Source organism: Helicoverpa zea, chromosome 3 (genome assembly GCF_022581195.2).
Source record: "Helicoverpa zea isolate HzStark_Cry1AcR chromosome 3, ilHelZeax1.1, whole genome shotgun sequence".
Lineage (NCBI taxonomy): Eukaryota > Metazoa > Arthropoda > Insecta > Lepidoptera > Noctuidae > Helicoverpa > Helicoverpa zea.
The window spans coordinates 11,036,655-11,062,452 of NC_061454.1; the positions used below are offsets into that span (position 1 = coordinate 11,036,655).

General features: G+C 39.8%; 2 protein-coding genes and 1 long non-coding RNA gene across 3 annotated transcripts; 1 reads left to right on the forward strand and 2 right to left on the reverse strand.

The window, feature by feature from the left end:
- Nucleotides 1-34: 34 nt before the first annotated feature.
- On the reverse strand, nt 35-3,832 carry LOC124645774. The gene is made up of 2 exons (XR_006986270.1): nt 3,710-3,832; nt 35-449 (listed from the first exon to the last, which is right to left on the reverse strand). It is a non-coding gene; the product is annotated as an uncharacterized LOC124645774 (long non-coding RNA).
- On the forward strand, nt 748-25,798 carry LOC124645773 (probable G-protein coupled receptor 158). The gene is made up of 11 exons (XM_047185651.1): nt 748-880; nt 16,723-16,929; nt 17,124-17,648; nt 17,729-17,965; nt 18,049-18,117; nt 20,142-20,309; nt 20,538-20,741; nt 22,501-22,710; nt 22,841-23,038; nt 23,567-23,587; nt 24,212-25,798. Exons 2-11 carry the CDS (start codon nt 16,747-16,749, stop codon nt 24,365-24,367), a joined length of 1,971 nt encoding a protein of 656 aa, XP_047041607.1. The 5' UTR covers nt 748-880; nt 16,723-16,746; the 3' UTR covers nt 24,368-25,798.
- LOC124645772 (myrosinase 1-like) lies at nt 14,329-16,319 on the reverse strand. Its single transcript, XM_047185649.1, has 5 exons — nt 16,195-16,319; nt 15,450-16,114; nt 15,019-15,327; nt 14,699-14,937; nt 14,329-14,544 (listed from the first exon to the last, which is right to left on the reverse strand). The coding sequence occupies exons 2-5, from the start codon at nt 16,086-16,088 to the stop codon at nt 14,385-14,387; spliced, it is 1,347 nt and encodes a 448-aa protein (XP_047041605.1). The 5' UTR covers nt 16,089-16,114; nt 16,195-16,319; the 3' UTR covers nt 14,329-14,384.

Genomic DNA, 25,798 nt, shown 5'->3' on the forward strand with positions numbered 1-25,798 from the left:
CATTTGATATAATTTATCTGAAGGTCTTATACGATAAACATGAACCAGTGATTATAATTTGCTATAAGAGATAATCAAATATAACAAGAAATACATCTCTCCATCGTGGCACTCTGGAGCGGAGTGGTGACGTCATTTTTATGCTTCTTGTCCTATCAGTGACCGCTCATTGTGATGCTTGGCGCGTGAGGCTAGCGGTCGCTCGTAACAGCGCGTACGCTGCTTATTGCTATATGTAGAGCACAGGTGCGTGCGGCCGCACAGTGTCCACACGTAATGTACAGCTCGCAGTGTGGCGGCGACAGGCGTGGGTGGCGCGGCGCACGCATGCGCGCGACATCCGCGGGCCGGGACCCGAGCGAGATGCCTCAGTGGCGCGGCGGGACGCCCGGTCGATTCCAGGGCGCGCACTGACATTCATGTTTGAATACTATCATCCGGAAAATTCACTGAAAATTTAAATCGCAATCAGTCAAAATCTTGATTTATTAATTGCAGTCCTCTTTCTATTAAGTGGTCTCGATTTTGTTTAACGATTATGTTAGATAAACGTTCAAAGTTCGCTCTTTTATTCCGGCATCTTACAAAAAAGTCATGGAACATATCTGGACATCTGCTCTCATGTGATTAATAAGTAAAACCGCAGAATGTTTTATGAATGTGTAGATCAAATGTTAAATATTATTGCTAACAATTTTTAATTATTAAATAAGAAGTTAAATCAAAGTGTTGTTGTTGTGTCATTATAGTTATGAAAATAGTTATTAAATGGATAATGTAAATAGTGAATTTCTATAATCACCTGTGTCATGCACTGATTATTGTTGGTGGAAAAGATACAAAAATGTTAGCCTGTTCTACATCATCGGTATTACCCACGGTGAGTGACTTATAATCCCAAGATTCCTTACAAATATCTTTATATGATAGACTTAAGATTATCACTGTATTGTAATATATCATAGTTGAGTGAAGTTAAAGTGGTCAACTTCCTCGCTAAAGAGTATCTGTGAGGAGTGATACTGCGGCAGCCCCAATGAGAACCATTATCGAGTTAGACGCGACAAATATTGGCTATTCAATAATAGTGGCTCCTACATAACATCAATGAAGAACACGACCGATAGCCACTGCTCTTATTTACTTTTGTTTATATGCAATAGTCATTATAGTTAGAAAGATAACGTAGTAAGTACCACCATTGTCCGTCTTGTTCGCTAATGCTCTCGAGGATAGGAACTCAATAATTGGGGAGTTAGTCTTTGCAAACCCCAAGAGGGAATAAGAGGTAAATAACTAGATAGAATTTGATTTCCCACAAAATTAGTAGGTACTAGGTAGTAGGTCAACGATGACCAGTACAATACTTATTTATAAAATAATACGCCTTCATGCATGTTATAGAGAAAATTAAGTGAGCGTTACAAAATTTCGCTCGAGTGATTGACGGTTGTTTATATTTTGATATAAAAACGAGGGAAATGTTGTGTAACGTGTAGCGCTACACGTTGTTATTATCTAATATTTGGTGCGATTTGTTATCGTCGACCCCATTCGGAGGTGTCTTAGCCCAGCCTTGGTGAAGCATGCGCGTATGTTAAATGGAGCGATGCTGGCGTCCTCCATGTCCACTGAATGGCTCTGAGCCTCTGAAGCTATTATAAATAGGCAGCCCATTATACAGTGTGCGCTCCACTGGACAATGAATAGACTTGATACATAACTACTTTGTCTTCTGGAAATAAGTTTTCTAAACGTGATACTAATCAAGGGCGTAGCTCAGGTGGTCTGATATAATGACGACTGAATGACAGATCTACGTTATTTTTTTAATATGTACGAGGGCTGCCTTTTAAGTTGTGTCGTTTGAAATAAGTATAGATAATCCAATAGGTTATTACCGTTTATTATTTTTTTAAGAATACTTAGCGATATTTAATGCACTTTTGCATGCATTCAAATCAGTTTTTAAATATTTATTCCATTCCAAAGTGGGGGTAGTCAAAACGGCCGATTTGTATACGTCAACAGCTTCTTCAGGTGTGCTGAAAGGTAGTCCACGAAGAATTTTCTTAATTTTGGTTAATGTATTAAAATCATTAGTGCTTAAGTTACAGCTGTAAGGTGGATGATCCAATATTACAACATTTTGGGAACTCAAAAACATCGGTGTTTGGCGGGCGGTGCGCGAACTTGCGTTGTCATGGTGCAGTATCATTCGAAGTCTTGGATAGTTTTTTCTAAATTCGGTGATGACTTTTGGCAAACAAACAATGGTATACGAGTCAGCGGTAACCATGTCGCGATATTTTAGTACAATAGTGGCGACACGATCACCCTTTGCCAAAAACGAGACAACCATTTTTTTTTTAAGTGCTTTGCGAGCGTACGACTTTGGTCGGTTTTGGCTCGTCTTGGAAGACCTAGACAGCTGACTGCTGCTTAGAATCCGGATCATAAGCGTATATCCAGGACTTGTTATCACTAACTATATCATAGACCTGCTTTGACTCTCCTCGGTCGAATCGCTGCAGAGTTTGACGTCACCAACTTACTAGGGCTGTTTCTTGGTCGTCGCTAAGAAAATGTGGTATCCATGGAGAGATCATCTATCTTACGCCAAGTTCTTCGTGTAGGATATTTTTGACTGTGGTCCCTGAAATGCCCACGGATGCCTCTATTTCACCATATGCTACATGTCCGTCTGCGAGGATTAGCTGCCGCACAGCCTCGATATAAACTTGCATCATGGCGGTTTTTGGAGGACCTTCACGAGGCTTGTCACTGAAGCTAGAGTGCCCAGGTTGAAATTCTAAATATCAGCGTTCTGCGGTCCTAAGGAATGGTGCTACATCACTAAATACAGAATTAATCTCTTTCTAGTACTGAAGTCGCGACAATCCCCTTTTAAAGTTGTAGAAAATTATCGCACTCAAATTTTCCTTACACATTTCCATTTTTGCAACCGACCTGTCACCTTTGAATGGACGATACAATAAAACTATTCGACCTATTTAAAAACATTCTTTTGTTTTCGAATTCCAAATTCAAAAAGATTCAAATAGCATATATATATATATTTTTAAAAATCGCGGGAGGTTACCAAACGACAGAACTTAAAAGGCAGCCTTACGTACACTTGATAATGTTGATGTGAGATGACGGCAGATAGAAGAGTATGGAAGAAGAAAACATGCTGCGCCGACCCCAAATAAAATTGGGATAAGGGCATGAGGATGATGACACTTGATAATGTACATAATATAGCTGACAACTGGTTCGCCCAGGGTACCTAAATGATAATAACCTAAGTATATTACTACTATCGTACATGCCAACTGGAACATACATAGGAGATAACTTAGTTTAATCAAATGGTATATAAATGGAAGCAAGTAATTAGGAGAGACCCATGAACTGACTAAATTATTAGATAGTATTCTGAATGGTTTCCCTGTAAGTAGGTAATCATGCCTGCTGGCCTCGCCTAGCATTTAATTATTTATCTTCCGTAACTTGTTATCAGGGTGAAACATTTCTCTAAATAATTGATTGACCGTCATATATTAGGTTGTATTGTTTAAAATTGGTTACAATTATTTGTAGTTTCTACATGTAAGCTACTTTTAATTATAAAGCTAATTGATTGTCAGACTTTCTTACTTCTGACGACACGTAACTACTGGCAAAAATTCCAGCCCCAACTCACCAATTGTACGTGTCTCCCGGAACAGAGGAACTCACTATGACATAGATGGTGACACCCACAGACCGACCGTAGTATCAAAATATCATAGGAGCAACATAAAAAAGAGCCTTAGTTTGAATTATAAACATACCAATAACAAGCCTATTAGGTTAATTGATATTTTGGCTGTTACATATCACAAGACATGAACCAAAAATAACATCATGTATCCCGCCAAACTGAAAACTGTTTCACAGAATTGTCACGGACCACGGACAATCGGCATCACTCTAATCAAAACAAATGTTGCAATTCCTGTATGATTCCTGTCCTCAGCTGGTTGTCGGCCAGTTAATGACAGATACAGTACATAAATGCAAGTTTATATGTATATCGAGTAACTAAACGCGGCACCTATTTGTGGAGATATTAAAGCTGTTGCTCGCTCGATCAGCTTATCTGCATATCGGATATGCCATTTTCAATGACATATCGATATACACGTTCCCTTTGAAGTTTGCTGTATGTTTATAATGTAAACAAACTGCGGTAGGAAGCTTCAGGCCGGGCTGAACACCACGTTGTTCACCACAAATAATTTACGATCGCATATAAAAATATCGGTTTACGTTGACCAGGTGGCCACAGTCACGTCGCCGTAATTCAATGTTTAACACTAACCAATGTTTGTTTGAAGCTTCTTTAGTTTTATGTCCCTTATTCCTTCCTGCTAGTTTCATTTGAAAAAACAAGGGAAAGGCACTCAGAATTTAAGTGCCTATTATAGGGATAGCATATAAATAATATAGAATAGGAATATTCAAACAGGTACACGTATAAATAACGTTATCTTACGATATTATTTGCACATTTATATTTTAGATATTATTATATTTGCATATTAGAAGTGGGACATCACAAAACAATATTTTATAAAGCCCTTAAAGTACTAATTGAAATATTTTAGTGCTCAGAACAGCGTACTCATTAGCTGTGAATAACTTAGTTCGGTAGCTTCCTACAATGTTTTTATTTTCCAACTTGTAGGCAGAAGTTATAGTTTATGTGTCATGGTTCCATAAAGTCGGGCTATTGTGCTCGTTATTACAAGCGAAACGTGATGTTAGTCGTGAATGAAACTTTTTGTCATCGACCTCATACTTTGTAATAATCATGTACGACACCAGGCTCGTTTGCCTACTTACACCCTTATTTGTGGGGTTTATGGGCTTCGGAAAGGAGACAAAAAGACCTGAGAGAAGTATATGAATAAGTACCTATTTGAATAACTGAAGTTAAAGCTCCCAGCTCAGCTTTTTTGTAGCTGAAACTATAGAATTACCTAACTGATTTTCTCACATTTTCCAAACCTTTATTGCAATATATTCATATTTTAAATTTTACTCTGTCTAACTGTGTGGAGCAGGTTCAAAACGTTCACACCCCACTCAGTAACCATTCCGTAAGGCTACATGCAATTAAATGTTACCTATATATTTACATGTGTTATTCGACAGGTTGATTGTTTGCACGCCTTGAATACACAACTCCCCTTCAGTAGCTGTTGGCACCCGGCCAGGGATTGTTCCACGATATAAATTATGTCCGTACATCGATACTTTACTATCATCAGAACAATTAATGAGCTGCTGTAGCTATCTTGGTATTATAAACACATTCAAATAATACTTTGTACTTACTCTACACTTAATATACAAAATATTATAGTGTAACTAAACTTATTTAGGTATACACGTTAGGGTCGTTAGATGTACATTATAAAGATAGACAATTTGTGTTATGTGCGCATTGAATAGAAAAAAAAAAACAGAATTTCCTTTGATTATACAAACTATACCTACATTTTCATTGTTATGTGTAGAAGTGAGCTTTTTGTGAGAATAATTAGGCTGGGGTCAGTGACTCAACACTTCTGTTTACGTATTGTTCGGGCGAGCGAGGCGGCCTCTGAACAATGATGGGGGCACTTGAGTTTTTAAGGAATTAACAAGACGCCCTCAATTTAAGTGGCTTGCCGTGCTTTCGAGCGCTTTCATTATGAGGTACGAGGAGGTAAGGGATGAGTGGCCTCGTGGCTGAACACAGGCGAATCTAATCTATATACATACGTTGTGTAGAGATTGTAGATAGGTCATTCTTTCTAGATCAGACTACTTGAAACTTTTTGTAGGTTTTTTTTTCATACAAGGTGTTGATTTGCATTTGTGCCATAGTTCAGGAGGAGGACATACAATACGTAAATAATCGATTGGAATTACAGTAGATGGGAAATAACTAATATGCACTGCTTTTTTTGTCATTGTAATGTCGTGGTATTTCCGAAGTGATCCAATTTTATCAATGAAATTTATGAGTGATCGTTGCGTACGCTTTGTGTTTGCGTTTGTGTGAGGGTGCAGCACGGTTTTAACGCCAGTAACATACGCGCCAAGTTTAAATAAGGCTAGATGACATTTACGGAATTCCGAAAAAAAAAATAAAGAAAAAACGTACCAATTTTTTTTATTGATTTGGGTCGAGAATCATTAGCATAATTACCTCCTTGAATATGGCACGGATGCAAATCAACAGCTTGTATATTTAGCTTCTTGCGAAAATGGTGCATGATTCTAACTAGTTATCTCTCGTGTACCCTATAACATCGTTAAGGCTTAAGACATTGTTTCACTCCACTCCCGTATCCAAAATTGAATGTACGTTGATAAATTATTATGCGTGTCGCGTGAATATCCATTTACAGGGAATTTTGTTGTGTATTAAGAACTCAAAAATCTGCATATATGAAATACCTAATCAGAAATGATTCACTAGATAATTCAAATTGGGATTTTCCTATACAATACATTTAGGAAAATATAGGCACAGGTACGTAGGCAGACATGTACCTACTAGGTAAGTCGTCCTGGCTTATTGATTCATTTCCGCAGATCCTAGTTATTTGATACCTTGTATGGTATTAACATGTAATGGTGACATCAAGGAGGATAAAGAAGGTGACAGTGTAGATAACTGCTACGATATATCTTCTTAGATAAATACAGTTTAACTCTCAATTTAAAGATATAAATGTTTCTGTTGGCAATATAAATACCCTAATAGCTTCGATAATACTGACATTGTATGAAATAAAATGTCTATAAAGATACCCAAACTCACCTCAGGGACTGCTCGAGCGCCGAGAAAGATTGGAAATGCCACAAAATCACACGAGTGATCAAACAAGATCTTCGTAAATTCAATGGAAAGCCTTTTTCTAGTGCACTGTACGAGTGGAGTTTACCACAATAGTGAGGGTTAGACAGCTCAGGTTACGCTGGTTTTGTTCGGCTTAACAAAGACTTATTTTTCTTTTATCAGAAAAAAAAATGAACATTCAGTCATGATCAATCCCGATGTAAGGATCTCATCGTTACGAACAAAATAAGCTCAAACACGGAGTAGCTAAATATGCTAGCCATACCGTTGAGGAGTTCCGCCGACTCTCTGCCGTCTCCATCAAATCAGCTGTAGATCTCCATTGTTCTTAAGTGTCTACTTCTTCAAAATCGAGTAAAAAACACAAACACATACAGTCGACCGGCGACCTGAGAACCACCCTGTTTTTTGTAAGTCGGTTGAAAGCTATCTGACAATAATGGATGACAGGAGCAATCGATCTTCAATGTAGGTACATAATGTACATAGAATATTCACATTTACAAACATGCGGAACGGATTTGGTTGTTCCACTCGACATTATACATATATAGGCTTATTGATTTACTTACGTGAGTTAATAAACTCGATCACTCATTAATAAATCAAAAACAAATGTAATCTATTTTTATGAAATTAACGCGCGATTGACATCGTGCTTTAATTCACGGTATTAATAAATACAAAGTCGGGTGAAACGACACTACGACTTCTCATTTAGTATGACAATACCATCTGAGGCGGCATTCCAGCTGCATGCCTGGGATGTCTAGCCTTGAGTTACGTGGCATTCCAGGGAACCCGCAGGAATTTCAACTACGTAGCTATAGGAAAGAAACTGAGCTGCATATTATCAGTGAAACTTAAAGCTCTAATACTTGAAGTACGTTATACGTACTGTATATTAGGAATACCTACGAGTATTTATTTATTTTAATATCGAAATTGAATATGTAGTTAATTCGATTCATACGTGGTGGAGAACTCTGAAAACTCAAAAACTTTCAATTGTCTACGTACCTAAAGCTTTTCTGGTAATAAGTACTTTTTAAAATAACTTATCTTCTTTTAACTTTAAACTAGCAGGTACCTACTTACATAAAATGTGTTACCTTCATTTACCTCACAGTTCGTTTGTGCCGGGACAAATGCGAATTCTCGATCGCGATAGGATGATTTCCGTATTTGTCACATTTCCTCCGCTTCCCGGGACAGGAGCGCTTTCTCGTAAAAGACGAGGCAACATTTCTAAAGCTTCTGTCATAACACTCCTAGAATTGTTTATGGTTTTACAACTTATCTAACTTTTGATATTCCTGTTTATGAGATTGTTATTTACGCGTTTGATTCCACAATATTTTCGGTTTGTTCGTTACCTCGTCTAGGCGGAATGTGTATCAAATGATGCTTTCCGATATACAAACAACTGATGATTTTCGATCACTCATTACGTAGTGTATAATAGAATTTTCTCATTGTTTGTACAGGCCTAATAAATATATGTGTAATTAGTAAGTAGTAGCTATTTTAGCAGATTTATTTATCAGCTGATAGGTACTTTTACCAGTGATTTACTTTTCAGTGTCCCACGTGGACGGTCGTGGCGGTATCGCATCGCAATCTAAGTCGAGCGATCGCGTGCAGATTGCCAACTTGTACCGACACTTGATTGCCTGGTTTGCGCACGACACAATTTTGTCCACTCCAATTTTAAGTCGTTGATATTTGTCAATAACACCTAGGTATATTTAAAAATATGGTATTGATAATAAAAAGAATAAAATATACCTCCATTCCGTGATTTTTTTATAATTACCGATTTTAGAGTGTGTTTAGTAAGATGTGCTAACACACTTAAAAATCTGTAATTATAACGTTAACATTAACATAGCGAAAATCTAACGGATTAGATAAAATTATTTTCATTAAATTTGACGATCGGTTTCAGACAGAGCTCTCTGTGGGAGGTTATCTGTGATGTTGTGAAACACTTCAGATGTGGGAGATCATATCAATTTATCAAACCCAGTGACGATGAAGATTTATAAGTGGGATAGTTAGTTTAGTTTGTAGGTTAGTAGTGTATTTTCATTTGTAGGTAATAATTATTTATATTCGGCTACAAAGATATTATTTTTACATTAGTAGGTAAACAACGGTAGCTGGGTTGTAGCTAATTAGCTTTTTAGTGATATCTGTGTTTATTATTGTATAACCCAATAATAAATATCAATGACTTAATAAATAAAACATATGTTACCTACATGTGCTTGAGCAGTTCACTGTTCGGTGACGCCTGAGTAAAAAGACAGAGCAACAACTTGCAACAGGTCCATAAAGTACCACGTTATTTAAATTCTCTACTAAAAATTCCATCAGAGGTTTCTGTAACTGGCTTGTGTGAGAAGCTGTCGGCTGAAGTGACAGTTTGCAACGCTAACAGCGGGGTTAATTGTGGTTTTTTCACGTTCGTTCATTTCACACGACAGAATAACTTGTGTGCGAACGAATTTAGGTGGTATTTTTTAATAAAACTTTATAAGAGTGCCTATCTTAAGTTTAGGTGTATCTCAGATGAAGTTTATTAAGTGCGGTATTCTACATAAAGTCTCCTGAAAGTCAAATTTAAAATGCGTAGTAGGTATTTTCAGTGCCGGCTTTAACTCTACTAGCGCCCTGGGCGAGATTTCTACGGCGCCCCCAACTTCAATTCAAACCCATACGAAAAACAGAGATATACAAGGTGTTGATTTGCATTTGTGCCATAGCTCAGGAGGAGGACATACAATACGTAAATAATCGATTGGAATTACAGTAGATGGGAAATAACTAATATGCACTGCTTTTTTTGTCATTGTAATGTCGTGGTATTTCCGAAGTAATCCAATTTTATGAATGAAATTTATGAGTGATCGTTGCGTATGCTTTGTGTTTGAGTTTGTGTGAGGGTGCAGCACGGTTTTAACGCCAGTAACATACGCGCCAAGTTTAAATAAGGCTAGATGACATTTACGGAATTCCGAAAAAAAAAATTAAGAAAAAAAAATACGTACCAATTTTTTTATTGATTTGGGTCGAGAATCATTAGCATAATTACCTCCTTTAATATGGCACGGATGCAAATCAACAGCTTGTATGCAGTTACCGATTGCGCGAGCGAAGCGAGCGCGAATTTTTTTTTATAGTTAACAAGTCAAAGCAAAAATTACCTAAAATGTAGCCCAATCGTACATAAGTTATTGCTGGTTGGTGATTGCAAAAACACGGGAACACAGGTTGTGATCGCGCGAGCGAAGCGAGCGCGAAATTTTTTGTTATATTTTAGAACTCAAAACAAAAATGACTTAAAATGTAGCCCAAACGTAGATAACTCTTTGTTGGTGTTGGCGCCTATGAATTAAAATTTTGGGACTTAAAGTAGTACCATAAATACAAACTAGAAGTTACTTTCTTATTAATAAAAGGACTTAAAAACGACGCTACCTTTTTGCTAGGGTAGACAAAAAAAATTTCAAAAATAAAAACAACTATAAAGTGAAGCAAGCCCGAAAAAGGTTTTTTGAGATTTGGATCACTAAAAGTCCTTAACATATATAATAAAAGGCGACTGTGAAGTGAAGAAGCCGCGAGCGAAGGGAGCGCGAATTTTTTTGAGTATTGGGACATTAAATTAAAAGTAGCTATATGTGAAAAAAAATGTAAGTGTAAAGTAAAGAAACCGCGAGCGAAGCGAGCGCTAAAATTTTTGAGTTTTGGGACATAAAAGTAGTGTATCTAACGCCCGCGGCATTGTATGACAATACATTAATTTAATTGAAATTTCTTGGTCCAGGAGCGTACCGCGGCGCCCCTGAGCCCGCGGCGCCCGGGTTATTCGCACACCCTGCACCATAAGTTAAGGCGGCCCTGATGCTATCCATACATTTGAATACAGTTCTTGTAAGCTACGATCTTTGATGAAATTTACAACAAAAATAGGAGTAAAATTCTGATCAAGGATTGGTTGGGGGCGCCTGCGGCGCCCCTTATGTCCGGCGCCCTGGGCCGTCGCCCGACCGCGCCCTACCCTAAAGCCGCTACTGGGTATTTTTATTTATTTATTTAACAGTTTATGTACTCAGTTGATGAGACAAGAAAAAATAGAACCTTAAAGTACAAAGGCACTACTTATTTCTTAAGAAATCTCTTCCAGCAGGCGCGCTATGGGAGTGAAGTGCTTCCGATCCGGCTTACCTTGGACATGTGCAATTGGGCATGCCGCAATATAACTACCTATCTATAATCTGTTTGAGAAGATTTCTACTCGTAAAAGGTGACCGCTGCGGAAGCACCATTGAGAAATCACATTGAAAATTGAATCAGGCTGAATAGGCCTTTGCGAATTTCATTCAATTACCGACGGTCGTCAGCTTTGAAGTCACAATCACGAGATCCTCACGGGACCTCCTGAAATATAAAACTAATCCTTCCTACCAAGCACTTGAAAGAAAACATTTTAAACACAAAAAAAATACAAATATGCAGCAAGACCAAAGGTGAGTAGTGGTTTTCATCAAATAAATGTCGAAATTAAGATATGAATACATTAATACTTACTGCGAAGTGGTCAAGACAAGTTCACCATAACATTAAGGGTAAAGCGATGCTTGACTGACGATAGAGATCCTGCTTTTCAGCACATCATATCAGAAACTTATGGTTTCCGCCGATCCACACAGATTAGATTACAGGAAAAAAATTAAACCGACTTCCCAAAACACTAAAAAGCAAAAAAAAATCTATTTTTAGGTGCATCGGCCTAGAAGTCGGTGTCTAATGGATGTTACTAAGTTAATTTTGCCACCGACTTCTAGGCCGATGCACCTAAAAATAGATTTTTTTTTGCTTTTTAGTGTTTTGGGAAGTCGGTTTAATTTTTTTGTAAAAAAGTTTTTTATTTAAAGCTTTTCAGTGATACGAATAGTTGTCACTATCCATACAAGTGAGAAGTTCTCATCAATACAAAGAATATAAGTCCAAATACGAGGTATTTTACATATTCAGTTGTCGAGTTCCCTCGACTTACTTTCTCTGGTCTCCATCATCAGGTCAGCTCCAAACCTTCACTGTTGCAAAGGTCTTGTCAATACAAATAATTTAAGCCCAAACACGAGGTAGTTCACATATTCAGTTGTCGAGTTCCCTCGACCCTCTCTGGTTTCCATCATCAGATCAGCTCCAAATCTTCACAGTTGAATAGTGCTTTTAGGCGTACACCTGAGTGTCAAGTTTTTACCCTATGTATGCCTACAACTTTCGAAGGTTGCCCTCGATTTCTCAGGGTTTCCATCATCAGATCCTGACCTGATGACTATGGGACCACCTCGGGAGTATATCCTATCAAACAAAAAAAGAATCATCAAAATCGATTAATAACTGGCGGAGTAATCGCGTAACAAACATACAAAAAAAAAAAAAAAAAAAAAAAAATACGGTCGAATTGAGAACCTCCTTTTTTGAAGTCGGTTAAAAAACAACGTCCCTAATACGTAATGTAGATGTAAAAATATATCTCATCTTTGTGGCTGAGTAAAAAGTGTAACTTCTTTTATTTCGTAAGCCACTACATAACCGGCGAAGTAAAATCTACATGCAAGTAATAAAACTTCGGTAACGCTTGTTTGTTCCGCTAAAATCAGCATAATGTAAAACACTGACAAGCTTGTTTTGCACGTTACATGTTTTCCTAATAACTAAAGTACCAACTTATATTTATTTATTTATTCATGAACGTAAGCGCTGAAGAAAACCGCAGCTAAACGTGAGGATATTGTACTTACACGAAAATTGGTTTTTACCTTGTTTCATGTGTTCACTTAAAAGTTTTGTGTTAGGTTAGTTACAATTGAGAAGTACAACTTGATGGCTTTTATTATACTGTACCTACCAGCGGATCGTTATCGTGATTTTAATTTACGAAATAATAAATTAATAATAAATAACTTTCGTGATGTACCTATACACACACGGATAGGTAGGTGTGAGTATATTAAAGTTTAACTACAACAGTAAATCCATGTATAAATCAAACATTCAATGCGTTTGCGGTTTTATATTTGGGGATATATTATTTTTATACCCAGGGCCGTTTTCTCGACCGTTTGATGATCTATGTATAAGCCAATATTGTTTACAAGTAGGTACTGCCAGCAAAATTTATTAAGCTGCTTCTTGTAGTAAGGTACATTTTATGGTTTGATTTTTTTTATATTCCTGTTTCAACGACTCTACTACCATCATATGTAAGCAAGCAAGAGGTCATGGAACTCTGTATGAAGTAGGCCCTGTGCGTTTCCAAATTGAATCCAGAGTCATGAGTAAAATCAATAACGTCTAGACGTCTCTCTTTGCTGAGCCATAAACTCGTGTACATGACAGCAATTTTACCAACGCTTTGTACGTGTATGAGCTGAGCATTGATCATTAAATATCCGTAGGTGCGGCTGTTTAGATCGAGATTCTAAAAAAGATTAAGCTAGTTTACAAGTGACTGGTCTGGTAGCTATTCAATATGAAGAACAGAACTCTTGTCATAGATGACAATAGGTGTAGCAATCGTGGTTAGCACGGAAGTAGATTAGAAGCTGTAGTGAATTCACTGAGCGATCGGCGCCGCACAATGGTGTGGTGGAGCGGGCTTAACTTCTATAGTGCATAGTTTGAGTACTTCATTCAGCGTTAGTCGGATCCGACACTACAGACGCTTAGAACTAAATCAAATAGGAGTTTAATCTTCAGAAAGCTTCTAGAGCCATTTCAGTAGGTATTATCGTTAAGAAAAATGACATCATATCTGCAGTTATTTGTGGCAAATATAAAGAGTACACACTATTTATATTTGTAGCATAAGTACTTAATAATAGGACGAGTTATGTCATATTTATTATAGTCCTAATTGGTCGTAGACATATTTAGATCAGATGAGTACTTTACTAGGTTATTCGGGTATATACCTAAGTTTGTTAGCTATATTACTGCCAAGTTTCATCAAACTGAAATCAGTATGTAGGTAACTTTTGTATGAAAGAGTAAAAAGTATACATCCTTGTAGATATATTTTTGCGAAGTATAAAATAGGATATTATCTGTTGCACAGTTACACTACTACAATTCTCTCTATCTTTCGTGCCGTTATCAGCTTAGTTGATTTTGTTTATTTGTATTTTATCATGATTTGACATTCTTGTTTGACACATCATCAACAGAGAAGTGCTCGATAGCAATAAGCGTATTGGGTTTTACATTTATAACTAATCAGTTAACAAAGAAATAGTTCATAAAATTGTAGCACAAAGTCAAAGATTGTTCACTGTGTGCTATCATGAGCTAAAGCAATTTCAGTCTTGCTTTTTGTCTAGATATAGAAAGATAGTGACACGCACTGATGATTAATTAAGCGTTTATTGCTAGTGAGTATTAGGTAGCAAGCCAGTGCCGTGTATCAGTGTCCTTCGTCGATGGTCATCACCGAAGTGTCAGGCTCGTAGTGCCAGTCGAGTGCGCGCGAGCGAACTATCTCCTTGTACACGAAGGCAGACTTGCGCGGCGTGCGCGTGCGCTCCGAGCTCTCGTAGTCCACCTCGTACAGACCGAATCGCTCACTAAAACGTAAAATATAACGTACTTAGTTATATCACTGTCTCATGAAATTCAGGCATAATACGAAAGATTATTAAGCAAACTGATAGTGAATAAATAAAATTACTCCACGTAATGTTATGGAGATGGTGTTTGAAAAACATTTTCTTTACTCACCGGTATCCTTGCATCCATTCAAAGTTGTCCATAATGCTCCAGACCGTGTAAGCTCTGATATCAGAACCTTCATCAATGGTGTCCAGCAAAGCATCAAGGTACAATCTAATGTAAGAGATGCGGTTGTCGTCGTCCAGACCGCCATAGCTGGAGTACCCGTTTTCAGTAATAATCACGGGTGGGTTATTATAATCGTTTCTGACCTGCGTCAAGAGTTTGTAGAAGCCCCATGGAGTCACCTGTGAATTCAAGTAATCAGTGAATTTCAAATGTTCTTTTAAGTCGAAAAATATAGAAACCGAAATTAAAGAAAAATGTACCTTAAGGAAACTAGATACACCGCGATCCCAGTCATCTGGTTGATAGTGTGCATTTCCTAAGTCATCGTAAAATGACGGGACATCATAACGGTCCTCAACAGATTCATTCCTATACACCAAATAAGTTGAATAGTGGTTTAGGCCAAAGAAATCGGAGGACCCTCTCACATACTCCACTTCTTCAGGTGTGAATTCAGGCAGCCTGGACCTGAACAAACCTTGCTCTGCACTTTTAGCTGCTACTTTCTCTTTTAAAACCTGGTGAAAGTCTCCAGTCTCGGAAAATATAGGATGAGTATACACGCCCCACTGAAAAAGGTTTTATTTATTGTCATTATTGTTGCTGTAATCAATACCACGATCATACAATATTTAAAGAGGAATAGGCGATGATAGATTTTTACGATCTTTATGAAAATAACCATACGTACCTCAAATTGATTTGATTCGTAGGCAGCTTGAATATACTTTTCAGACTCTGGTTCATAAAATTGTGCACTGAATGAAATATAGATTGAACCATTATATTTTGGCCTAAATTCTTCATCATATATGTGGTAAGCTTTAGCGTGAGCCATCAAAAGGTTTTTGGCGCACATGTACTCGGCCACGCCTTTGAAATCCAGTCGAGGTGCTTTAGTTGCTGCTCCGTATCCCTGGTAGCAGACCTCCCTGGGTTCGTTAATTGTTATCCAGTACTTTACTTTATCTCCAAACAGTCCAAACGCAACGCGCGCATAGTCGGCAAACCAGTCTACTACGTGAGGGTTGGTCCACCCACCCAAGTCTTGCAGTCGTTGCGGCAAATCCCAGTGATACAACGTAACCATAGGCTCAATGTTGTATTTAAGCATTTCATCGATTAAATTCCTGTAGTACTGAACTCCTGCTTCGTTAATACGATCGGGGAAACTGGTGGGTAGAATACGGGTCCACGATAAGGAAAATCTGTAGAAGTCGAGTCCTAGTTCCCTCATCATCTCTACATCTCTTTTGTACTTGTTATATGAGTCGTTGGCGACGTCTCCGTTTGAACAGTCAGCGATCACGCAAGGGTTGGCGTGAGTCATGTGGTCCCAAATATTTTCAGATTTACCTGGAGACAAGAGCTGATATTATTCTACGAATAAAAGTATAGAAAGCACAAAACTTTGAAATGATATATCCCTTCCTTACCGTCTGCATTCCAACCACCCTCGACTTGGTAAGCAGCAGTCGATGTGCCAAACAGAAAACCTTCAGGGAATTTCCTTACATCATGTCGAGCAGTTCGCGCAGTCTTACTTTCAGACAACGCGAATAGTAACAATCTGTAAATAAATGCAGTGTTAGATTACCTAATAGAATAAAGTATACTATCATTTGAGATAGCTCTTAAAATAGGAAAACACACCAGATTAACTTCTACTTACAAAAAACATGTTGATCTCAGAAACATTGTGTTTTCCGTAACGCCGACCGACTGACATCAATATTTGAAATTTTAAAAATTTATTGGAGATCTTATCTTCATCTATGTCTGAGGTGACATGATACTGGATGGTCATGATAAGTAAATACCGTGTCAGCTCCCTAACAAGAGGTCTGAAAAAGTATAATGTAAAATAACTACTTTTGTCATTAGTTTTATTCTACTCAGCCATAAAATTATAAAATCAATCGTCGTTTGAATCAATAACGATAGCAATGTGCTTCTGTTTCCAGGGCTTGTGGTTAGCCAGGTGAAGGATGCAGGTGCGGTGGGCAGCGTGGGCGCTGGCGTGGTGCGCGTGCGCAGCGGCCGCGCCGGCCGAGCCGCGCACGCCGCTGCCCGCCGCCACCGCCGCCGCCGCCGCCGCGCCGCCAGCCCCCGCGCCCGCCGTGCCCGTGTGCGAGCCCCTGCTGCTCAAGAACACGCCGCCCATGCCATTAGTATGTATATGGGGATCATGTTTTGATACTCTTCCCTATTGACATTATTTTTACGACCTGCTGCTCGATGGACAAACGCGTGTAGCGGATGAACCCAAGATATATATAGGTTCTAGCTAGAGAGTCTACATTCTTGAAAAAATAACTGCCTGCGTAAGTATCATAATTTCATATTTTTATGTTTAAATTTGCAGAATGCTCGTGAGCACGAGGCGGCAGCGGTGCACACAGCACGAGCGCTGGTGGAGCTGGTGCAGCAGGGCGTGGCGGACGAGGACCGCGCCGCAGCGCTGGCCCGCGCCGCCACGCGCGCACCCCTCGGCCCTCCGCCCGCCGCAGTCGCACTAGGAGCCCCGCAGCTGCACCTCGGCGTACTATTCATAGCAGAGCCACCAAAACTCGTCGTCTTCCAGCAAAACAATTCAATAACTCTACGACAATTTTGGAGGACATTGGCTTCTGCATGGAATGCGACTACGGCGGTTTGGTCAAACGCTTGGTTTTCATGTGAGAAGGGCAGCGAGGGCTGGTGGGGCGGCGTGGCAGCAGCTCGTGGTTCAGGGCCGGCGAGATCAGCTGCAGCGCTGTTTCGGCGTTGGCCCGCCTTGCCTTGTGAAGAAGCTATGTATGATTGGCTGGGTGGACCTCCTTTGTGCGACGCTGCTACGACAGATTGTGAAGCAACTCCATCTTTTGGTTCTGGAGATCGAAGGATAGAGGTTATTTAGTTCCTTGTTCCCAATAGTTTCATTCTTCGTGTTTTTTGTTTCTACAATTAACCTAAAAATATTGATTGCAGTATCGCTGTAAATGTCAAGCCGGACATTGGAACGAGGGAGGCAGCGGGTGGCTGAGTGGAGCGACATTAGCTGCAGACAACTCCGGGCCTCTGACGTGCACGCCCTGTGGCATGGGAAGTGACTCTACGGCATGCCTGGCCGATACCTACCGCGTCGCACTCCTAGCTGCCAACCTCGCTGGCATGCTGCTCTGTCTTGTAATCGGACTCATTATTTTTAAGAAGAGAAAATGTAAAGTAAGTATAATATGAATATTAATGTAGGTAGAAGTCACCAGGTCAAAGATCAAATAAAAATGAATGTGTTTCTGTGTTTCCAGGCGGTGGCAATGGGAATGTGGACTGTCCTAGAGGTGGTACTTCTTGGAGCATTTTTAATGTATGCCTCAGTAAGTAAAGTAAACATGGACAGACAGACAGGAGTATATATGTAAATATAGATAAATGTCATAAATAAAACGTGTAAATAGAGTAAATCATGGAAAACTATCAATTCCAAGGTCCATCCATCTCGTCATTATAATATCAGTGTCTTATTTTTTATCTGATAACATGTTGTATGACATTTTGTTTACACTATTTGTTACATAAATTGTAATCTCTTCTGCGTGTTATCGATGGGGGGTACTTCAAAGGATTAGGCGTATTTTCATATCCCACCCAAAACAAAAATGTGAAAGGCTGCCAAGTTCGATAATATGGGAATGCTTCGCCTATAAAAGAAGTGAGATCTGAATAAGTACCAAGTTTCATACACATACCTCAGTTAAAAATAGTTACTTTTTGATGATGTTACTTGGCAAGTTTTCACACACCTTGTTATAAACCTACTAAACGCAATGAATCAAGTATTTAATTTTCTATTAAAACTTGCCAAGTAAACATCATTAAAAAGTAACTATTTTTAACTGAGGTATGTGTATGGAACTTGGTACTTATTCAGATCTCACTTCTTTTATAGGCGAAGCATTCCCATATTATCGAATTTGGCAGCCTTTCACATTTTTGTTTTGGGTGGGATTTCATTTATTTTTGTAAGGTTGTTTATTTTATTTTATTCTTATGATTAAGTTAGTTAAGGAAATGTCTCATTTATACCATCTTTCAGATTTTTGAATATGCACTATGCTTCATACAAAGAAATGAACTAGATTAACTAAATGGACTATATAGATTTACCAACTGACTGACATGACATGTTATCATATATTATGTTCGTGGATCAAAGTTACACATTCGTTATTTTCGAAAGTGACTCACACTTGGCCGTTTTCAGATTTTTACTTTACTTTGTAACGAATTTCAGATCGATATAACCATTCGAAGATATACCTATTATATAAATATAGATAAATTTAGTTCGTTTTAGTACCTTAGGGGTATAATCTGAATTATTTCGAAACTGACTCACACTTGGCCATTTTCAGATTTTTCCCTTTACCTTGACATAAAGACCTACCTCCATGCCAAATTTCAAGTCAATACGACCATTGGAAGTGGTCTAGGTTTTTGATGAGTGAGTGTATAGTAAAAAAATAGCGATTTTCTGACGTCAATATCTCAAGACCTACAATAGGTATATTAATGAAATTTTGTATTTTAGATAAGTGAGGGGGTCTCAACAGATACTAGAAATTTGATATGCGTAAATAAAATAGATTTTGAGGTATAGGGGGGTCGAATTTGGCCCGAAATGGTTCGTGTAATATGGCCGGTGTGTCGCTTTTTTTGCTCGAACTTGCTGACACACTGCCGTGTGCCTAGATCATTATCTTAAAGTACAATATACCTTTGTTTTCAATATTTCATACTCCTACTTTGTAATCGATCATATTATAAAGGTCGCATCGGGTGAGTTTTCTATCTATTTCTCTTTCCTGGTTAAAAAATTTATCTGAACTGCAGCCGCCTTCCTCAGTTCTTAGGATAAGGCCTCGCGGTTTCGAAATGATATATTTTTAACGATGAAAAGCAAAGGAGTAACTTTATATTAGTACGGTAGTGCTGTCACGAAGCTGGGGACGATTCTGTCTCATGGCAAGTTAGATGTGTTCACGTTATCAACCGCTCGAATAGTGTTATCGCTCGTGCAAATACTTAACACGTAATGGGATATTATATGTTATCGTTATTGGCGAAATGGCAGTAGATACTCAGCTTACAGCCTTTCCACGCTGGCGGATTTTCCGAGCGACATCGCCTAATCTGTACAAAAATACCCTATAAACCGAGCGGTGTCGCGCGGAAAATCCACCAAAGGCTGTTTGTTAGGCTTTTTAGGAAGAAAATCTTATGTAAAGTCGTTAATATTTTAATGTCATTTTGAAGTAGGAACACATTCAGTACCAAACCATAAGTTTTAATGCCAAATATCGAACATGAACAATTTTTACACTGTTTATTATGTTGGCAGGCCGCATCGCAGTACATATCTGTGGCGAAGTGGCGATGCATAGCGGGCGCGTGGCTAAGGGAACTGGGCTTCGTGGCTTGCTATGGCTCCGTGGTGCTGCGGTTGTGGGTACTCCTGGCCGAGTTCCGGACCAGGAAGGCACATCGGTGGACACCTAGGGACTCAGAGGTTCGTTCATTTTGGTGGTTACGTTCTTATAGATTCTAAATTATTAACGACTACCAAGAAGATACCAAAACATATCGTGCTTTCGAAGGCAATGGAAGGCTGTTATCGCGACAGATGCACACTTATCCTCCGACCAACCTTGCCTTTGTCCATTGATAGACCCTTATTGCTGTAGGTACTTGGACCTACAGGAACTCATTATGGTACTTATTGTTGATGTTTTCCCAGGTGTTACGCGTGGTGGGTGCGATGGTATCTGGCGCGGCGTGTTACCTGGCAGCCTTCACTGCGACGGCGGCGTGTGAGGAGGACGCCAGCGCGGGCTGTGCTCGCGCCGCCTGGCATCATGTCACCGCCGGCGCCGAGCTTCTGCTGCTCATTGCTGGACTCAGAATCGCATATGCTGCGAGAAATGCCAACGTGCCCTTCCAGGTACCTACGTTACATTATGTTTCAGTGTCCAGGGTCCTTCTGAATTGGAACTTGGGTGCTCGCTCTAATGTGGAGCATAAAATAAAACCGATAGGCGCCTTAACAAGAAAAAAAAAACTAGCCTGATTTGGAGGTAGCGTTATGTTTTGCTAAGCAGAGTAGTGTATTGTCACTATGATATATTTATCTTGTTAATCTTTGATGTCTTATGTGTGACAGGCAGACGAGTAGAATCAGGCCCGCCGCTAGCTGTTTGTTCGCCCGCGTGCAAAACTGATTATGCCGCCCTACGACTACACACGTTTTGTCAAAAAATATGGCGGATACAGGGGGTCCGGACCCCCCCCCCCCCTCCGCCCATTCATATCCATGTTACAGTCCAACAGAAAAAAATATGTACATGCACCGCTCTGATTGCAGAAAACCCACCTACTTTTGGATAAATAACTATTGCAATACATAACATACATTACACATAACTTTTTATTTAAGTACTTGAAATGTTCAGAGTAGGTAACCTAAGCAGTCCTGGGTTAGCCCATAAGCAAACTAAGCAATTGCTTAGGGCATCAATGCAGTGCAATCATTACCCAAGTGGCCTCTATGTGTTGAAAGATTGTGATTAACTTAAACTAACGCACTTAAATATCTATAACAATGTTTAAATTCAGTAAAATATGCTATTTGGTGGGTTTCCCGTTGAAAAGTCAACTTATAAGACACATGCCATATGTAAGGAAGCGCGAGCGGAGCGAGCGCGAAAATTTTTTAGTCTAAGGACACAAAACAAATAAAAACCACTGTAAATTAACAAAGCAAAGTCAAAAAGTAAGACATGCACAGAAGTGAAGTGCAAAAGCCGCGAGCGAAGCGAGCGCGATTTTTTCCTTAGAGTTTTCTTGAAGTAAACATATCATAAAAAGCCATAACGGACGTGCGCGAAAAATATTTTTTCGGAATTGAATGCCTCAACAATTAAACTAAGATAAAATGCGAAATCTGACATGGAGCCGCGAGCGCAGCGAGCGCGAATTTTTTTGGGGATGCAAAGGGTGAAACAGTCAAAATTGATAGGAGACGACCAAAGCTAGGGCGGCTTTTTCCGAAATTTTATTGGTTTAATTTTGCCGCCCCCTAAATAGCATTTGCCGCGCGCTACGCCACTGGTTAAGAATCTTTTATTTTGAAAATGTCCTTTTAACAGATGTACCTAACTGAAACTGGCAGTGTAAGTAAGTTCTTAGCGCTATTGCTGTGTTCGGAAATATTGAAATCAAATCATAAGTAAAAAGATATTGTATTTTTTAAATATTACGTGATAACTCGCTAGATTTGCCGCCCCCTAGGACGTGCCGCCCGCGTGCTGTGCACGCGCTGCACGCCCGCTTACGGCGGGCCTGAGTAGAATAGATAATGGTATCAATCAGTAGCCGATTGGTGCTATCCTTAGAGAACAAAATGATTAGCGGAGATATCTTCTAAAAATGGCCCAAAATGTGGGCTTGAGGAATGTTACTGTCTCCACCTTTGTACGCCTTCTTTGGTAACTGCTTACTTTTTTACCTAAAACCGTTGACTTAAGTCCCAAAGAACCCGGAGGGCTCATTAATTCACTCGAAGCTGATCGTTTTGTACTTACCCACCGTACGTATATGAGCTAGAAGAATGCGCCAGATCTATCTGCTATGGCATCTCCGCTCATATTTTTTTACACCGTGGTGGTATCGTATCCGTGTTGTGTGACTGTGTGTTGTGTCAGGAGCGCGGATGGCTGGCGGCGGCGCTGTGGACGGAGGGGCTGTGCGGCGTGTGGTGGCGCGGCGTGGCGTGGGGCGCGGCGGGCGCGGCGCCGGAGCGCTGGCCGGTGGCGGCGGCGGCGCGCGCGCACCTCTCCGCCGGCGCCGCGCTCGCCTGCGTGCTGGCGCCCCGCCTCTGGCACGGCTACCGCGCCAGGTCGCTTGCACAGGAGGTACATTACGATATTACATATCTTATTACCAGAACACTTCAAATTATCTTACTGGAACTGACTGGAAGCCGTTTCTAAAGTAGTTGGAACAAGGTTAGATGCTTTTAGTATTCACATTTATCATTATCAGGTATCTCGTCGTGGCCCGTCGGAGGGTTTCGGCGCGGAAGGCGAGGAGGAGCCGACGTCCGAGGAGGTCCGCGCTGAGCTGAAGCGGTTATACGTACAGCTGGAGATACTTCGCAACAAGACGCTGAGGAGAGACAACCCTCACATCAGCAAGCGGCGCGGTGGCAGGAAACCGCCGCACCGACGGTTCTCATTGCAGGTACGTGGAATAGGGAGTACAATTTGTGACTGTATTGAAGCCTACTATAATTTGAATTCAGCTAGAAAATTGACAGCTCGATACAATTGATACTTTTTGTACAGGCACTTATTAAAAGACACAGGATAATCAATTTGTAGACATTGTAGGTATTGATATGAAAGACGAATGGAGTACTCAGTTATGGTATTTTGTATGGTTTGTTTACATTTTCTCTTCCAACCTAAACCTACATACTTTAGTTGACATGTGATCAAAAACACCCAGTACACAAAAACCTTTTCATTCATGTATTACTTTATACCTTTGTAACAGTACCCACCTATTGAGGATGATTCAATATAAGTGTTTAGATCAGATTGTTCCATAACCCTAGACTTGTGGTAAGGCTCTAACATCTAGCATCTAACGATATCTCGAGTTTGTTATGTGACTAGAGTTCAGGTATTTCAGCCCTCGTATATATCGGTGTTCTATCTCCACTGTCATTAATTGAATGTTTCATCTTCCATCCTACACCGACTTTAGAAAAAGGGCAGTCGTGAAAAGGTAAGGATGCGTAACAGTACATACTTACGTAATATCGCATGCGCACTCACGTGGAGCACCCGCATGACCCTGTGGATGTCAGCCTGTACCCCCCCCGCGCCCCGCGCCCTGCACCCCCCAGCAACCAGCAACACCACCCGACTGTCGCAATGTTTCAGATTACGCTTTCTCTGTGCTCCCGGTGCCGAACCGAACTACGACTAATTGGCAGGAACGTCTGAATGTTGTCAAAAGAGGCACTCTCGCTCTCCCCCGGCCTGAAAAAACTCGGACTGGGGGATGTATGTGTTTTTTATACTTTTATGTTTGTTGAATCAACTGTGCGGCTTAATTCCTAATATTACTTAGACATTACATTTTTTTTTCTTAATAAAGCTACGCTAAGAACTGAAATCGGTTGATTTTCTTTTCAAGTTAAAATGTTAAGTAACTGTCAACTTACTAGAAAAAGACAAGATAACAGTAGCTTACTCAGGGCCTTTGTACAAAAAGATAGTAAAATAAACCAAAGAAAACAGATAACACTATGACACATGCACAGTTCATGCAGAAATCAACTCATTTCACGACTTCTTCCCCAAACATAACAACGTGTGATTAGCAACAGTGTTGTGCGTGTATCAGGCGCTGCAGGCTCGGCGCGGCTGCAAGGGCAAGGCGGGCGGCAGCGCGAGCGCCGTGGAGGCGAGCGAGGCGGGCGACGCGTCGCGCACGCCCGAGGACTCGGTGTGCTCGGCCGAGGGGCCCAGCCACTACACCGACGCCGACACGCAGGCGTGATCCCAGTCCCCGCACTACTCGCGCCTGCAGCACCTGCTGCGCGTCGAGGTCGACACCGTGTGCGGCTTGTATGCTCCACCCACTAAATGAAACTACTTCATATATTCCCACGACGAGCGAGATCCTCATCTGGGTTAGTGTGATATGTAGGTACATTAGGCTGACCCTACATTGGGCGTGTGCACTCATCGACCACTACGAGCGAAAACGCGGCGTCTGCGTCGTCTAGGAACGAATACGCCCAATTTGGGGTCAGTCTTAACTGCACTGCACTAGATTGTTGCTACTCACGTATTCAACCGAAACTATGTCTGGTATCGGTTCCGGTGAATCTACTGACACGGTAGACATTTTTGTCCGAAAAATGGTTGAATATTAGTAGGATATTAGGGCGATTTGGCGATTGTTACGGATGTAAAATTATATTTTCTAATGCGAGAGTGGGTCCTATAGTAATAAGTTATGCTATCAGTATATGCCCCACTATGGAATCATTGACAGTATATTATGAATGTGTAATACATACAATTTAAATATATTTATTGATGGTAAAAAGTATTATTTTAATAAATTGAGCCATATTCAACTGATGGCCAATGGCTTAGAATGGTCCATTAAAATAGTATTAAAAATCATTAGATCTGGAATTGTTATTTGTAAGACAACATTAGATGTTATGAAAATTAATATTTTTTACGGGAAGTTATTAAAATCTTTATTCAATTTTATAATATTCACAATGTAACAAAATCTGTAGATCGAGCATATTGAATACTCAAATGATTCTAAGAGACAACAGCTCTATGAAACTGATCTGCACAATACAAATCACTAGTCATGAACTATTAAAGTTTTCTAGAGATATTATAGGTTTACAATATAATTTTATATTATCAGGCGGTATATGTCATATTTTATTTTGATGCAGTTATTATTTTAAGACATCGTTTTAGCTCTCTGAGCTCTCTCTCAAATAATGTGACTATACCGCAGGAAGTATGTATTTGTTAAGCAAATCTGTAGGGAGTGTAAGCCTAGGTTCAATTACAAATCAATTTTTATTATTCTTAGAATCGGTGACGTATATAATTATGTTATTTTTAATTTACAGAACCTGACGTTCTAAACAAGCAAAACACGTCTAAACAATGTACATATTTAGATAAACCGAAAAACATGACTTTCTGTATGCAAAAGTCTTATTTTCATTTGATGGAGAACTTACATATCACAAACCAAAAACTCAAGTTTATGAACCTGAAAACGCTAACGTCTGTCACGTACTGACACTGAACGACCGATGTAAGCGAAAATAATTCAAAACCTAAAATTTTTACCTATAATGCTACGTTCACACGCGCGCCGCGCAGCCCGGCGGGCTGCCTGGCGGGCTGCGCGGCGTGCAACCCGTCGCGGGCCCGCGGACATTCA

Bases quoted from the DNA above. Each gene is read 5' to 3' on its own strand.
- LOC124645773 (XM_047185651.1), top strand. From the start codon at position 16,747: ATGCAGGTGCGGTGGGCAGCGTGGGCGCTGGCGTGGTGCGCGTGCGCA. The intron at 17,649-17,728 runs GTTATTTAGTTC...TATTGATTGCAG, and splicing joins CTGGAGATCGAAGGATAGAG to TATCGCTGTAAATGTCAAGC. The intron at 17,966-18,048 runs GTAAGTATAATA...CTGTGTTTCCAG, and splicing joins TTAAGAAGAGAAAATGTAAA to GCGGTGGCAATGGGAATGTG.
- LOC124645772 (XM_047185649.1), bottom strand. From the start codon at position 16,088: ATGACTCACGCCAACCCTTGCGTGATCGCTGACTGTTCAAACGGAGAC. The intron at 14,938-15,018 runs GTACATTTTTCT...TTGAATTCACAG, and splicing joins GTGTATCTAGTTTCCTTAAG to GTGACTCCATGGGGCTTCTA. The intron at 14,545-14,698 runs GTGAGTAAAGAA...TTTACGTTTTAG, and splicing joins GAATGGATGCAAGGATACCG to TGAGCGATTCGGTCTGTACG.